The sequence below is a fragment of the Symphodus melops genome (assembly GCF_947650265.1).
Source record: "Symphodus melops genome assembly, chromosome: 9".
Lineage (NCBI taxonomy): Eukaryota > Metazoa > Chordata > Actinopteri > Labriformes > Labridae > Symphodus > Symphodus melops.
In genome coordinates this window covers 17,214,922-17,231,282 of record NC_136699.1, presented here as the reverse complement: position 1 = coordinate 17,231,282, position 16,361 = coordinate 17,214,922, and the positions used below count along the sequence as shown (strand labels likewise).

General features: G+C 43.8%; 1 protein-coding gene across 4 annotated transcripts in view; it reads right to left on the bottom strand.

The window, feature by feature from the left end:
- unc5a (unc-5 netrin receptor A) overlaps nucleotides 1-16,361 on the bottom strand; it is a 124,480-nt gene that overhangs the window by 9,104 nt on the left and 99,015 nt on the right. For 2 of the 4 annotated variants that reach the window (XM_079352277.1, XM_079352279.1), the window contains 5 exons: nucleotides 12,909-13,139; nucleotides 11,888-12,187; nucleotides 9,500-9,587; nucleotides 8,859-9,027; nucleotides 6,516-6,749 (listed from right to left, as the gene is read on the bottom strand). In XM_079352277.1, the coding sequence (XP_079208403.1) occupies nucleotides 6,516-6,749; nucleotides 8,859-9,027; nucleotides 9,500-9,587; nucleotides 11,888-12,187; nucleotides 12,909-13,139 (1,022 nt within the window). The remainder of the gene's footprint in view (nucleotides 1-6,515; nucleotides 6,750-8,858; nucleotides 9,028-9,499; nucleotides 9,588-11,887; nucleotides 12,188-12,908; nucleotides 13,140-16,361) is intronic. The other 2 variants (XM_079352278.1, XM_079352280.1) reach the window with 1 other exon arrangement.

Sequence of the window (16,361 nt, the reverse complement as noted above, 5' to 3'; positions counted from 1 at the left end):
ACGATGTGTGTGTAGATAGCAGCCATATGTTGAGCGCTTCATGCCAACATGGTTGTCCACGATATGATTGAAGAAAAGACATCAAATTAAGGTGGAGAATGACAGCAATTTCTATCTGCACAGCTCTGATTCAATTTTCTGCCCTCTTTCCCGGGAACAGGCCGCACTGATTCCAATTATAATGGAAAGGAAGCTGTTAATTATCCATTTGGAATCTCAACCTGCTTTTGTTATTTGATGCGTTCTCGTCTTCACAGAACAAGCACTTTTTCAGTTCAGCCCGAGAATTGGATTTCCATGTTTGTTCAGCGCATTGCTAATTTCCATGTATACTTAGTGCTTAGCTTCTTGTTAACATGAAAATGATCCCCCCCCCCCGTGATTATCCATTTCCGCATTTACATTGGTTTATTACTTTCACCAAAATGCCAAAGAACATTAAAGATGTACAATGATACGACTTTATGATGCTAGCAGGGAAATGCTCCCAGTGCCGTGCTGGAGCCTTGTGATGTTACCCAGCCCTCTTACTCAGAGCAGGAAGGGCAGACAATGGCTCTGAATCAAAGCGTTGAGGTCTAATGACTTAATAACAGAGGGCAGGGCATTCTCTGCAGAATTAAAAGCCCTCTGCTATTATGTCTCTTACGCAGGCAAAAGGCACATTATGAGGGCTTCCAGTGAGGTTCATTTAACACAGTTCTTAAGCACAATTATTTGTTGGGGGTGATTAGCATTGTAAATCTGGGCTGGTGGTCTTTGATCGGGTCTTTGACCTATAGCAGCAGATCTATAGGCCTGCTGCAAGCTCGAGAAGGAGAGCTGAATGCCAATTATCTTATTATCAACAAACAGCTACTAGAGTGAATACTAACTGGCCTGTGTACCAGTTTGTCAGGCTCAAAGCTGACGGGGCAGGATTACGATCAAACAGGGTCTAGGACATGGCCCTCCTGCTACCTGACAGGGACACTGAGGTTACTGTGGAAAAACACACGACACAGGAGGAAACACTCGCTGCCATAAAGTGTGCACGCGTCCTCATTTTCAAATGACACGGCTCACTTGTGTGTTGTTTATGTGTGCGCGCGTGTGTGTCAGAGAGTGTGTTTGTGCAGGGCTTCAGCATATGTTGTGGAGTGAGAGAATAATGGCCCTCTTTACGCCCCATTATCCTGTTAACAAATGACAGTGTGAGCGAGCTAATGGATGAGAAGCTAAATTTTACCATATTATTTACCCTTTCTGGGGGAAAACAATGCAAGGTTTGAATTAGTTTGTCAAATCACATATTAATCACGAAGCACGAGCTAAATTGTGTTTGCATTTTGGCGATGATAAGAAAAGCGGTTTCTCTTAAGACACCCTGACCCTGAACAAGAGCGGAAACATTAAGATGCATGAGACGGGCGAGGAGTTCAAGTACTGCAGGAGAAAAACCCCTTTTGTTCTGTTGGAATTCAAGATAGCCTGTGGTGTGTGTGAAGACTGTGAATTTAGGCTCAGATGGAGCCAAGACCACCCCCTGACATTCAATGAGGCTGGCTAAAGAGAGTGAGATAGAGCAGGGAGGAGTGAAACGAGTAGGAGCCAGCGAGAGGAGAGACAGAGGCAGCTTAACATTTGTGTCTGCAGGTCACTGGAGTGGCCAGCTTTAGCAGGAGAGATAACAGGATTACTGCAATCATGGCCACAGTTTTCTATGACTTCAACCCCCTTTTCCCACCCTCACATCTTCTCCCACCCCGCTCCTCACCCACCCCCTCGCCCCCCCCCTAGGCTTGGACCGGAGCTGGGACTGTGATGGACTGGGGCTGGGCTCTATGGGGAAACAAGAGACACTCATACAGCTAATCTCTCCGGGCTGATGCTGACAGAAAGAGGTTAGTGGCTGTACCAAACTCTCTCTTACAAAAACAGCCAGCCATCGGAAGCAGGAAAGAAAGAGTCTAAACAAATCAAAGCATTACCAGAAGCCTGTATATAAATAAATATATGTATAAATATAATGGAATTGGACTTGCAAGGCTACAGATCAAAATATTCCACTTTCCTCACAGGAAAGTTAAACTTGCACATGTTCTCCTTTATTGTTCAGGCTTGGTGCGTAATAAACTGATTAACCTAACTAGTTTTGATGGGGATTATAACTAGCGTTTGATCCGTTAATTAGTCAAGCTACATGTCATATTAAACATAGAGAGGCTTTAATGCTCTCATAAACTCACCGTCACCCTGCCAACTCTCTGCAATGCTGTTTGTGTGCTTGAAAATGTACATTCAGAACAACGATCTATTATCAGGGCTGCTCTTTTTCAGGCAAATGCATTTGTTTATAGAGAGTAGCCTGGCTATGTGGGCTCCATAAATCTGTGTATTTGTCAGCAGGATGTGACAGGCTTTTCCTCTCTGACTGAGAGTCTATCAGTCTGAGCTCCAGTGGCCGTGCCCGCTACAGTCAACTCTGATTAATAACTACAAATAGAAGGGACTTGTCTGCTCAGTTATAAATGGGGACTGTGTTTGCTAGGGAAAAGATGCACATTCTGCTTGATAAATCACAGAGCAGGCCAGGGAAAAAAACAGCACACAGGAACACAGAAATATAATATGGAAACAATTTTTCAGCTGGGCTCAGTGATAAAGCGGACTGTCTTCTTTAACTTAATGCCAGCAATTACTGGGCTCTGCTCTGTTGTTTTTTCATGCCAGTAACTGTTCTGATGGAGGGATGAGAAAAACTGTTTGTATTACATGCCATACATGTGTGTTTTCTCTCCTCTGATACATAACAGCAGAAAGTTTCTGCTCACGTAGCTTGTAACTCAGAAGCTCGGAAAAAAAAAAAGGACGTCATAGTGGAGAGAGCACATAAAGAGTTTATGGGCCCTTTTAAAGGCAAATAAGAATAATAGCTTAAGGTCAAACACTGTGCAAAGGATTCCAGGAGCCGCTATTTAACCAGTTAGACATCAATTAAACAACCATTTAAAAGTGGAGTGTACATTTTTACAATCAGGACACAAAAAGCTGAATGTATCGACCTCATTACATGAATATTGATGAAAGAGTAAATCATGGAGACTGAAATACAATTGAGGGAGGACACAAGCAGTTAGCGGAAACATTTTGTCATCCTTTGAGCTCAGTTCCAAATTGAGAAAAATGAGTTTACCTGAACTTAGTTCAAAATAAAGAGCCCACAGTGACAAAATGCTAGCAGCTCTGTGCAGCGCTCCGAGTTGTTCACTCACATAAGCATGCTAACATACTGATCAACAGTAACATGTTACGCAGGTAGGTATGTTGTTTCCCAGGATACATTTCTTCATTTGGCATGTAAGCATGTTATCATTTTAGTAAGACCTCATGATGTATTAAAGGAAAAGTTTCCCCAGAGGTCAACAGGTATCCACATGGAGACTACTAAAAGTTTGTTACATGAGAACATTTCATAACATCCATGTTTTCTATGCTGAGGGACCACAGTCTGCCATCCAGCAGCCCCCCTCATGGAAATACATCACATAAAGATGTTCAAATAATTGATGTGAACTAAAGTGGGCAAAATGTCTAGAAATCATATTCTCACATGCATTAAAAATGTACTATGTTATTATTTATGTTGTTCCATAATAAGTCAATCACTTTATATATATATATATATATATATATATATATATATATATAAACTGTCTTAAGCTAAACCCCTGTGAAAAATAAATCTGACAGGGAGTGGGTGGTTTATAAATCATTACAGGATTTCTTTTAACTACACAATAACAGTGGCCTTAAAAACAGACATGTGGGAGTAGAGGGAGAACATTTAGTTATCAATAAATAACAGGATAATTTGTTATTGTTTCACTATTTAAACAGGGGTTATGCTCAGTAAAAAAATAAATAAAAAAAAAAGCTGACAGATTCGGAATATCGCAACAACACAGACAAAATTGCTGCAGGATATTCTGTAGAAAAGAAAAAGAAAAAAACCTGTCGGCATCCTTCCAGTTCAATTAGATGGTATAAGGTGTATATGTGCCGAGTCTGAAGGTTGGTGCACAGCAGGATTTTCAATCAGTTGTTGGATGGAGGAACATCAGCGATGCTCTCCCACAGGTCGGGCTGGGAACATGCGAGTGCACAGTGAGGGCGCTTAACAAACGCTGATCATGTCTCCTCTGCTGCTGTGCCAGCCTTGGCGTGGCCCATCAAGAGTGGGACACACATTAAATATTTACTTAATTGGTCCCGGCAGAGCCTTGCAAACATACGGCAGGCATCAGACAGAAATGTCACTGTTTCCCAAGAGCCCCTGCACACTTAGGATCAAAGACAATAACATTGGTTCTAATCTGCTGTAATTGGGAGATGAGAGCTTGCATGGTACAGTGTGCATGAGTGTAGCCTGCATACATGTGTGTGCGTGTGTTTGCGGGTATGTGTACTTGTCATCCTCATTGATGGAGGCTTGTCAGAGCAGACTGACAGCCAGTCAGGGGAGTGGAGAGTAAGCCTCAGCATCTCTTTGGGTTTCTACAGTTCTCACTGCCAGTGAACAGCCAGCAGAAAAGGCTGAAAAATGCCTTTTGGTATTTTCATCTCCCATCAAAAGTACAGCCTGTTTAATGTATGAAAGTGGACTTCTTGTCTGAAAAACGATAAGCTGCCATAAAATGTGCATGTCCTGAAATTCACATGTCCTGAAGGGTACTGTACATCAACACAAACATCAAAAATACTGCTCTGCCACCACACTGTGCCACCTACTGCTACTCCACCATGGTAACACACTACAATTACCTCTAATGGTAGCCATAGTGAAAGTCTAATCATAAATGGTGCATTTTAAAGATAGTGACTAGTGATTAGACTGAAGCTCTCCAGGGAAGTTTAATCTCCACTCAAAGTGGTTAATGTACTTGCTAAATGAACTGCTGCCTCCATAATAGCACCACAAGCAGTGTGAAGTCGAGATTACTAAAACAGTTTGGGCTACGTTTTAAATCACTCACTAAAAACTACAAAACCCCGGAGACGCCGTGGCTTACCACAGGACCAGGTTGTGTGAGAGACAGAGAGCTAATGCACTCAAGGGCGTCGAGGGAGCTGCAGAGTATGGCAGCACAAGTGCTGGAGTCAACAAGCTCAGATGTCCTTTTCCTGGCTAAGAGAGCGAGAGAATAGCAGAACAAGAGCTAGCCAGAGGGGGAGGGAGAGACAGAGCGCGTGTGAGAAAGAGACAGAAAGAGCGAGAGAGAGAGAGAGAGTTTTTGTGCACAAGCAGCCTTCCTGCATCCAACACAGGACACACAAGGTCATTCAAACAGTCACACTGCAGCAAACCACTGGGTCACCCGATTATCTGAATATATATCGAGCCCCATATCATAACAAGTACTCTGATAGCAAACAAACTAAATGGGCAGAAATCCATCAGGGGAAAAAAAATACTTTCTTTCCTGACTTTACCTCCTTTATTCTGGGCTTTACGTTTATTTCTACATTAAAACACACCTGAATGTCAGCCAGAATTATCCCTGAGCGCTCCTGTTATCGTGCAGTAGCTGTCAGAAACCGAGACAGATAGCAGCGGGGGCAGAATTGACCCACAAAAAGACAGATGTAAGCTAGTAGAGTTTTCAGTAATTCCCACCCCACATGCTACAGACTGTGCACTGTTCTCATCTCAGATTCACCTCCCTGAATGTGAGAGCACTAATTTCAGCCCGAGCCTCTTCCACCTGCCATTGTTTATGTCACACAGACGTCCATAGATCGTCCCTGTGGTGGGCCTCTGCTCAAAGAGGTCAGCCATTACAGCCGGGGAAAGTGGACTCAAGTGGGAAGTGGTACTTGTGGCTGTGGGTGATGTCAGCGAGGGGAGGAGGAAACAGCTTGGGGAGAGAGAGAGAGAGAGAGAGAGAGAGAAAGAGAGATAGGGAGAAAGAGAGGTGCGGAGAGAAAACGAGAGAGAGGGAGCACGGGGGTTGCTGGGAAAAGATTGGGGCAGGCTCTCCTTTTAATTTACTAATTAACCATGCAAATGAAATCTTAACAGGGTACTCAGAGGCAGTCCTCGGGGGAGGGAGGGAGGCATTAGCGCTTGATTATACTCTGTCCATGTGGAGAGGCGAAAACAGAAGCAAAATATGCTGTAGAACAAAGCGATGTGAAACTTGTTAAAGCCTCGGCAGCAGAGCAGGAAGCATGAAAGGAATCGGACATCTCTGTGGGCGTCCAAACAAAAACACACTCAAATTGAAATGTATAGCAAGATTTACCTGGACATATGCATTGCAAATCACACACTGTTGAGCTTCATGTGGTGTAATCAATTCGATATTGTTCAATTTACCATGGCCCCGCCTCACTCTGACATGTCTGCACCAATATCGAGAATCCAGCATGACAGACAATGCTATTACACATAATAGCCCACCTGTCACTCAGCTGATGTGTGTCTGCTCCTTTCAGATAGAATAACAGGTGGCACGATGTCTGTCACAGTTTACCTTGAAGACGTCCTGCGTGTCGTCCATGCAGTACACCCTGATGTTGTACTCGAGCGTGGAGCAGTACGCGTCAGAGAAGAGCACCAGCCTCAGGCGCTTGGCAGCACCCATGTGAAGGGACTCTCCCACCAGGGCGAGGGTGCCCAGCTGCTCGGAGAACAGTCGACACGTCTCCGCCTCGAGCTGGCAGTAATAGGGCTCCGACACCAGCTCCTCCCCCATCAGCAGGACGTCCTGCAGGAGGCGGAGAGGGGAAAAAAACCAATGTGTGAATAGAAGGTCAAACATCCAATTTATGTAGGAAGGAGACCCAGGTACCTGATGTTTGTGTATGTGGGGATTTGTGTGTGTTTGTAAAGGGTTTGTTGGGAAAGGTTTCTGGCAGACTAGCAAGGCCATAAACTCTGCCCTGCCCCTGCAGGGCAACAAAGCAACACCGAAAGCCTTTCAGGTAATGCAACATGAATATCTGCTAAACTGTTTAGATCAAAAAATATAAAATACTCTGTTCTTGTTTCAGATTTCCTTTTCACTACAGGCCACTGTCTACACTGACATATCCTCATACAAAGACACACTGCTATAGAACGCCATCAATTTACTTAATAATGCATGAACGAGTACTCAATAGACATGAAAGCAGAGTCAAAAAGATTCCTTGTCAGAAAAGAATGTTCTGTTGAAAGAAAAGACTGTGTAGGTACAGTAAATATTGGATTATTGATATTTCAAGATTTTCCTTCATCCCTAGTATTGAGAAAGGTTATTCGTTAAGAAAGGTGAAATTAATCTGATCTTATAAAAAGACACCTGCCTGCTGTTAAGGCTTGTACAGAAAAGAGAAAACAGGCCAAAAATAAAAGAAAAAAAGAAAGAAAGAAGGTGCATTAGTTAGCCGAGGAGAAAAAAAAAAAGCTAAAACAATTCAAAGTGTTTCAGCTTTGTTTCAGAGCTGAAGTGTTGTGTCACAACAACTGCATCTCCAATAAAGATGACACACTCACAAAAACCAATCCTCGTCACAGTACAGGATCGTTTCATGGGATAAATCCACCACTCTCTGGGCTAATCTGATTGGGACAAATTGGACCCAAGGTGACAACATTTTCCCTAAAATCCCATCATGCCACTTGACTGACTCTCCTCATTAGCCAATCAAGCTGTAGAGAGCTGTGTGCCTGCCAAATGCCCAGCGAGCCCCTCTAGGATCGATTCAACAAGACACCATCTACATCAATGGAATTAGTATTGACACGATTCATTTGCTATGCAACCACAATAGAGTCGCACTTTTTCATCATCTTAATATTTCTTCTAAGAGGAGCAGAGACTGAGGTGGCTCAATTATGCTGCTGAGCACTCACTTTAAGTTCAATTCATTTCCCTTACTCCTTCTGCTTCAGCATGGACATCTTTATGGCTTTTTCTCGTCTTACTGCAGCCATTTTTCCAATCTCTGTCTCCTTTTTATGGTCACTCTGCATCTGCATTACCTACCTGTCCACTTTACCTCTCCCTCTTTTTCTCATTCCTTTCATTTTTCTCTCAGTGGTCGCTTCCTCTCTCTTCCTCTTGTCCACCTGGCACACTCTCCATTTGGTGTCCAAGCAGTCAGGCCATTGGGCTATATTTGGTCCGGCTGATGATTAAAAGCGCTGGTCTAACCTCTGCCTCAGACAGGCCAATCCATCCCACAGACACCCCACCACCGCCACACACGAGGAGGCTGAATAATTTATGCACAATATCGAACATGAAAGAAGACCTACTAACACTCCGAAGCCCACCAGCACACTTTCCAATCTCTCTGGATTGTTGAGACAGTTATACCGCCTGGAACCGCGGTTGTTTGTGTAGGTGTACGAGTGTGTGTGGATACCAAACGATCTTCCAAACTCTAACATATTTGAAACTGGCAGTTCTGGTTAAGTTCAAATTTCATGGATAGAAATATGGGGAGGGAGCTGTGTAATTGGAGGCAGCGGTCAAAAATGGTCAAGGAGCACTCAGAAGAGTACTTTGAGGATCAGTAATTTGCTTAGAGAATTTCTGTTTTGAGACATGTTGCCTAGCAACACTTGGGCTGGAGAGAGCCACTGCTTCTGGCTTTTGTTCCAACCCAATGAGAAAACACCTGATGGTCAATATAATTTAAACCCTATGGAGTGGAGGAGTACTGGGCCAGAACTACTTCAACTATACTGCACTGAGTGCTTTCCAGCTCAATGCTGTTTGTACTTTTTCAAGAAAAGCTCTCAGTGAGTTCAGTAAGACTTTAAAAAATTCACTAGGCAAAAACTTGAAGTCTTTCTATGAAGCTATGGAGTTACAGTGACGTCTCACCTCCCAAGATCCTTCATAGTTCTGCTTCTTGAGGCGGATGGCCCAGTTGTCAAGGCACGCATCAGAGCAGTGGTTCATGCTGAGGATAACCGGCCGGCTCAGGACCACCCCGGGTGGACCACAACTCACGACGGGGCTGAGCAGGGTCTGACATCCAGCCAAGGGTAACCTACACCGGGGACAGAAGAGTTAGAGAAGGAAAATTAATCCACATGAAGTGCTTCTTTGCAAGGAATTAGCATTAAGAATTTAGTGGTCTCTTCGCAAGCTGGATAAGATACTGGCATCTCTGCAAATTATCCAGAAGCTATAACAGAGAATAATGACAACCTGCTTGACCTGCCAACTAGCTGGATGGAGCCGTGATGGCTGACGCTAACATGAGCTATCACAGCTTTACACAATGGCTGTGACCACTGAGACTAAATGCAGCCTGCCAGATAAACCGTGTTATCCAAACAATTCATTTAAGTTAAATAGTACATATGGCAGTAAAAGGCTATGTTATTTATTTACATTCCTCCTCCACAGCGCTGGCAAGGACTCTTAAGCCTTTCCTAATGGAACAGTAGAGCATCAAAACAAACAGCCTAGTGGCATCCAGGGAGGACTGCCAGTTAGGCAGTGTTAAAGAGACCCACCTTAAATCTTCCTTCCTCTGAACAGTGAGATAAATCTCATAGATCTTTCCTCTGGGGATGGCCTCGGGAGGAATGAGCAGACTGATTCCTAATGCAAATAACAACAAAGGGAGAGAAAAGAGGGGCGTAAGGAGGACGGTGACAGGCTCATTTGTTCTCACTGAACAGTTCTTTTGTCGTCTCACAAAAACAAAAACAAAAAACAAACAGCTGGCCCACTCAACCAAACTGTACCACTGCAAAAACAAAAAACAAATCTGTTCTGAAGGTCAGCAGTAACCTTCGCCAGGTACAGTAGATGCAAATCTCTGCACAGGCAGTAGAGGAGGCGCCTGTCCCAGAGTTCAACAATTAGCTGAGACAAAAGCGCATGTTGCATCGCAGTTTAAATGTCCTCCGTCTGCTACAGAGTAGATAATTGAGACCATGGAACAGACTACTCCAGGAAAATTGCCCTTCCCCAGGAGAGGGGCACACACCTTGGAGAATAGAGAGAGCTATTGAGGTACTTTGACTGTTCTGACATTTGTTTTGTGATTGCCATGCCAAATTCATCACGTTTAAAAAAAAGTGTGACAAACAGAAACTATGTGGCACAATCCTACAATCTGTGGATTGTAAACTATAAAAAAGATCTGTCTGAATAAGTGTCTTACTGCCTTGTCTGATTCTATAAACCACGTCTTCTATGTGCTGCTCTGAAATGCTGCTAAATGACAGTAGATTTCCTCAGAGAGAATGCATGCGAGGGCTGACTTTTTTTTTTATTTCCCCTCTGTCCAAATGAGAGGCTGGGTGCCAATGTGTGGTATAGTCTACATGGCTTTGAATTAATCCATGCATAAAATATCAGAAGGGAGTGGAGGAGACACAGAAAGAGAGAGGGATGGTGTAAAAAACATGGGGAAAAAAGGACCTGTTCTCTCAGTGTACTGGCACAGTTGCTGGCTAATCTGGACGGACAAGGAGCCAAGTGAAAACACCTTCTTTCAGTATAATTATATAAACTGTGTACTCAGCTAATGTGAAAAGGTGGAACAAAATAGAGGACTAATGACAGTCGGCGTACAATATTTTTCATTAGACTGATCTTAAATGGACTATCCCTTTTCATCTGTGTATGCACAAAGAACATACTGACACCAATGGACATCGAGTACAAATTCAACCAGCTCTTTCATAAACGAGGGGACTAATTGGAATAATTTGCCCTCTGTGTAACTCTAGGATTTTTCAAGAACAGGACATATTCAGTGCACACTTTCTCATTCAACTAGTGGAGCTCATTACTGCACTATTTGAACTGTTTATGCTTCACAGTGGAGATGTATGTTATTCAGAATACTGTTGTCGATGAGTAATGATTTTATTTAGGATTCGTCACTTTAGGTTAATAAACCTTTCAAGCAATGTAACTACATGAAGACAAGCCCCTCATTTATTATCTGCCCTTTGTTCCTTATAAATGCTATAAAATCTTTGTGTAAAAGAAAGAAATCAGCCTCAGCATTAAGCAGTTTTGTATGAATAAATATGAAAAACTGTTATGCTGCAAACCCTGGAGAGAACGTGCCTGGATGAGATTTAGAGGCTGAATGGTCGGGGTCTGTTAAAAAATACAACAACAATGAAGTGTTTATGGGACTTAAATCCTCCTTGTTAATGTCCTTTCAGACGCATTGTGGCAATAAAGCAGGTGCAGTAAAGATTCTGTAAATGTTCCTTTTTATGGTAACGCAACAATATCAAATGAAATATGCAACACAGAGAAAACTAGTTTATTTCTACCCCATGTCTACATTTAGCAGAAGATTGTTTAGAAGTAGCGTCTCTTGTTTGTTGTAAGTTTAGCAGCAAACTGAACTTCCTACAGCGGAGAACTGAAATCTCACAGTCTTTATGCAACATTCTTAAAAGGCTGTTTTTGCCTTCATTAGGATGGCTGAAGAGAGGGTGGGGATGAAATACAGCAAAGGGCTCAGGTCAGATTCAAACCCACAGCCTCTGAGAAGAAAACTACACAGCCTCTGTACATGGGGCGCACAACATAACTGCTAAGCTATATAAATAAATATTGTTATATTTATACATTTTTACTTTAGAGACATACTTGGTATTGTCTCGTTTAGCCTCTATCACTTCATGTTTATGTACTTATGTAATGATGAATATATTGTTAGTATGGAAGAGTTTTATATTAGTAATTTATGAATCCCCTTATTATATGTGCTAACCTTCCTTTACTGTTAATGCACTCAGCACTTAAAGGTAAAAAACCTTGAGGGCTTGTACTTTGTAAAGTCAGTGTTAACATGATTGCACTATAACTCAACTGCAACAATTCACCTTCCTATATCTACACCATATGAACCTAAACAAACCACCTACCTGTGCTGGGGATTGTCAGCCTGCCTCCCAGGAAGTTGAATGTTCCATAGGAGGTGTTAGCGACGTCTCGGGGAAGTGTTTTAAAGTAGCTCTGTGTGGACAGCCGGCTCACAAACTCCGACGGGTCTGAGTTCAGTTTTCCATTGTGCAGAGTGTGCGAGCCGTTAGGGAGTGGATCCAGCAGAGGCCCATTGGTCATCGAAAACTTTCCTGTGGCGTCGTGGCGAGAGCGTAAGGTGCCTTGATAACTGGTGGTGGTTGTAGTCAGATCAGGCTGGATGGTAAGCAAGTGGGAATTCTCTATTTGTGTTATAAAAAAAAAGAGAAAAAAACAGACAAAGGAAAATGTGTGAGTAGCTGTGAGTGGCAGGCGGATGGTTTGTACATCAGTGAGACAGACCTCACACTCGCAAAGCTGTTGCACCCCACACAGAAAACTGAAACAAACAGGAAAAGACACATGGTGCCGAAAACAGAAGACTCACACGCACGCACTCTTGACAAACACAAATTCCACCCAGAGCTAGTCTGTTCCCCTCCCCTCTGCCTCTATCTTTGTCTGTCTCTTTAGCAACCACACAATCAATTCCAAACAGAACTCAGATACAGCTTAGCACCCAGAATTTAGAAAGGCTTTTTTCACAGTGAATCACAGGCACTGCAACACGCTTTCCCATCTCCATCCAGCTCAGACAGTTGTATTTCTATTACTCCCTGGTAAACCTCAGAGGCTTCGCTGGCAGTAAACAGAGTGGGTACATTTCCTGACAATGAGGTGGTGGCGAAACATAATGTGTCAGGCAGACAAATCAACAATTCTTGCAACACACGCAGAAAAATACACAACATAAAACGTCTTGCTTTTGACTACAAACCGCTGCAAACACTCACGCCACCTCCACAACCACAAACAAACGACAAGATCAGTGGGACATGGCGGTGATTTCTGCATGGTCACGGTGGGCAGATGAACAGACCAACGGACGCACAGAGGAGTTTAAAACAAAGAACAGTGTCCTACTGCTGTGGGGGGGAGGCCTGCGTGGCCGCGGTGCCCACACACCTGGCTTGCTGGGCTTGATGCCCATGGGCTGGAAGCCAGTGGTGAGGATGGAGGAGTCGGCCACATCGGCGTCCAGGCCCTCCTTCTTGCGGCGGTAGACCATGACCACCACGATGAGCAGCAAAGTCAGACACAGAGCCACTGCCACCATGCCCACGTACAGCGCCACGTCTTCGGCTCCACTCACAGCTGCAAGGGGGGGGGGGACGAGAGAAAAGAAATGATTAATCGCGATGGAAAGGACTCCCTCAGGTGTTGAATGTCAATACCAACATGTGCAGCTGCATCATCCATTATCTTCCCTGTGAAGGTCTTGGTTGAGTTTCTGTTTAGTGGCACAAAAACAGCTAATTCTTTCACACATGGATTTTGCTCTCCAACTGATTGATGCAGAGTTAAGACAATAGATATTCAATCATTCGATTACTACTTTCATTTTCAGTGTGTTTAAAAGCAAAAATACCCAAAGTCTATCCTCAGCCATAAACCGGTTCTGCAGAGGTATTTCCAGCTCTACCTTACTTCATTTCTGCACAGGATAAATATATCTTATGCTAGCATGTTTTCTCTCTCCTCTATCTTCTTCATTCTTCCCTGAGCACACAACATCCCGAGAGAGATGGTGAAAAATGAAGGATTTGCTTATGAAATTCTAGCACCTCTTATTGAATGTCTCTCAAAAGCACAAGACCGCCTTTCTCCCAAAAGTACAGTATAAAGATGACAGCTAAGCCCAGACAAACATCCGTGTGTGCCGCCACTGTGTGTGTATGCATTGTGTGTGTTTTGCAGGAGAATGGGATTTGCTACGGCTGTCTCCCTGGGCTGGGGGAATTTTGTGGCGGAGGTGGAGGATGCTCCTGGGGCCTTTGTGGAGGGCCATTGTCCCCGGGAGTCACGGGGGCGTAGTGCTGTCAGCTGAACACAGCCGAGGAGGGGACGCATTGAGCGGCGCCGCTTTGAGGGATGGAGAACAACGGCAAAGGTTAAAGTGCTGCGGGCTGGCGTGCATCGAGTTGACAACAGAAGGAGGACAGAAGAAGGAACAGAGTGGCAAATGTGCAAGAAGAACATTTTGAATTAAAGACTGACAAAAAGAGACAGTATGTAACTGTGACTGACGGCATGTGGGATTTGCATCTCAGCAATAACACGTCCAAAATGTTTGTGTCAAAATGGCCCTGGTTAATACAGATTTGACATATTCTGATGAATATTTCCACACTGCGTTTTTTTTTTTCCACCACTGAGTATTCCTACTGCAAACAGGAACTGTGCGCAGATCTTTCAAGCACAGATTTGACAAGTTTTAATTGGTGTCAGTAAATCTGTGACTTCAGAATAGAAAAATTAAATTACTAGAGAGCGAACAGTCACTTTTGAAATACAGAGAAAAAACTCAAAGAAGTATTCTTTCGGTCTCACTCTCATTTCTATTCATCTCTCCTCGGCCGTTTGTCCTTGCCGTCTCCTTTCGCCTTGAAAAATCCATTTCTGTGGACAAAGATGCCTGACATACGCAAGTCTTTAAGAGAAATGCCAGAATCTATTTCATGGCTGATTATCTCAGTACAATCTGATACCTTAAGTAGCAGGATTATGGGCAGTAAAGCTCTATTGGGGCCAGTTGTAATGCCAGAGATCTCTTGACATGTAATCAATGGTGAATGACTGGCTGAAGATAAACACAAGATGCTGTATTTTGTTCTAAACATCACGTAGGACATCTGCAGAGATTCACACCCCCATCCTCTATTTTCTGATTCCATTTTCTCTCAGCCTGTTTGTCTCCTCGTGGAAGCATAGAGGTGCTTAAGCGTAAGCAGGCCGCCTAAACCTTCCACCTTCTACAACGAGCTCCAAAACAGGAGGAGAGCAGCGGCTGCACCTCTCATTAAAGTTCCCAAATCCAATTGTCTTGCTGAGTCAAAGGTCAGACACGGCTGTGATATTTGGCCTTCCAGAGCTGCAGTGGACAGAAAGATGTGTGCTCTGACTAAAGACAAAACAACACCTGTCAGCAAGGAGACAGGCTGACCGGCCACTGCTGATTGGATAAACACAGACTTGGATTGGCAAGTTGCTGTTTACTTTCTAAGGGCACACCAAAGGCACCCAGCTCACCTCGGATGCAAAGATCTAGTATCTCTACACTTCCTTTTTCCCTGCACTCGCCATTCTTCCTCCCAGACAATAAAGCCAGTCGATCAGACATCTCTCTCTCTCTCTCTTTCTTCCTCTCTCGCTCTCTCCCTCTATTCTGTCTGTAATCTCTGGCGGCTTATCAGAGCATCTCTGAGTGAAGTTTTATCTGACCCACCAGGTGTCACAGCAAAACGATCTCGATGCTCACTACAGCCCTGACCAGCTACTGCTCTCGGCTCCTCCAGGATCTCTGCTCATTGATTTTCATGATGCCATCCAATAATTGAAAGGACATCCATCACACTTTAATTGACGTGGCTAATCAGGTTTTATAATTGGATAGGCTTTACTTTAGTCCCCCTCTAGCATGCCCTCTCTCTCCCTCTTTTTCAAAAACACACTCTATGGGATTTAGCTCTCTTCCTATCTGCGGCCGTCACTCCATCGCTCATTTCCACTTGACATAATTGCTGGGGAGGAACCTTTGATTCTCTTTGTGTGTGACCTCTCTTGATGATTGGCAGCCGCCTGGGGATAATCTGAGGATGTGATGAGCTAGTTTCAGAGTTGACCCTGCTGTTTGTTCCTCTCTTTTGAAACTTCAGTTCAGTTCCTTCGACTGGCTCCAAGGCTGGCTGGTTAGGGATCAGTTTCTGACTCCAGGTGGGCCTGAATGAACTTATAATTCATCTCCTGTGAGGCGATGTTCCTGATACCTGTTGAAGTTTGGACTCCCACTGAATTGGCAGTCGGCAAAGTGTCTGCACATGATAGCCCTCAACTCTTTTTACCTGCTCCTTTCTCTCTCTGGCATTGACAAATAAAATCTCTGCAGCATCCTGCGCCTCCTCCCATGGCATTTATCAAGAGAGCAGAGGAAATATTTCATCCCATGGCCAATCCTAGTCACTCGCCCGAAGATGAACAACATTGGAGTTCTTAAGGTCAGGGAAATATGGCTACTAAAAGTCTCAAAGAGAACGTGGCCATTACTATCTCCACAATACAGTCATCCCATCCCTCAGCAGGTCCTGGTGAAATATGGCTACAAATAAATGTTCCACCATTTCTCACACAGTTTGTGACCCCGCTCTGACAAATTAACCCATGAAGGGAGTTTTAGCTGCCCTGCCACCACATCAGCCGCCAAATTGCAAAACTGACTAAACACCAATTAATAGTTTGATGGTCTTTGCACAATCGTTTGTAACAGCCCCAAAACGAGATGCTGATGCAAATGAGGTTCATTACCTTCATTACACACAT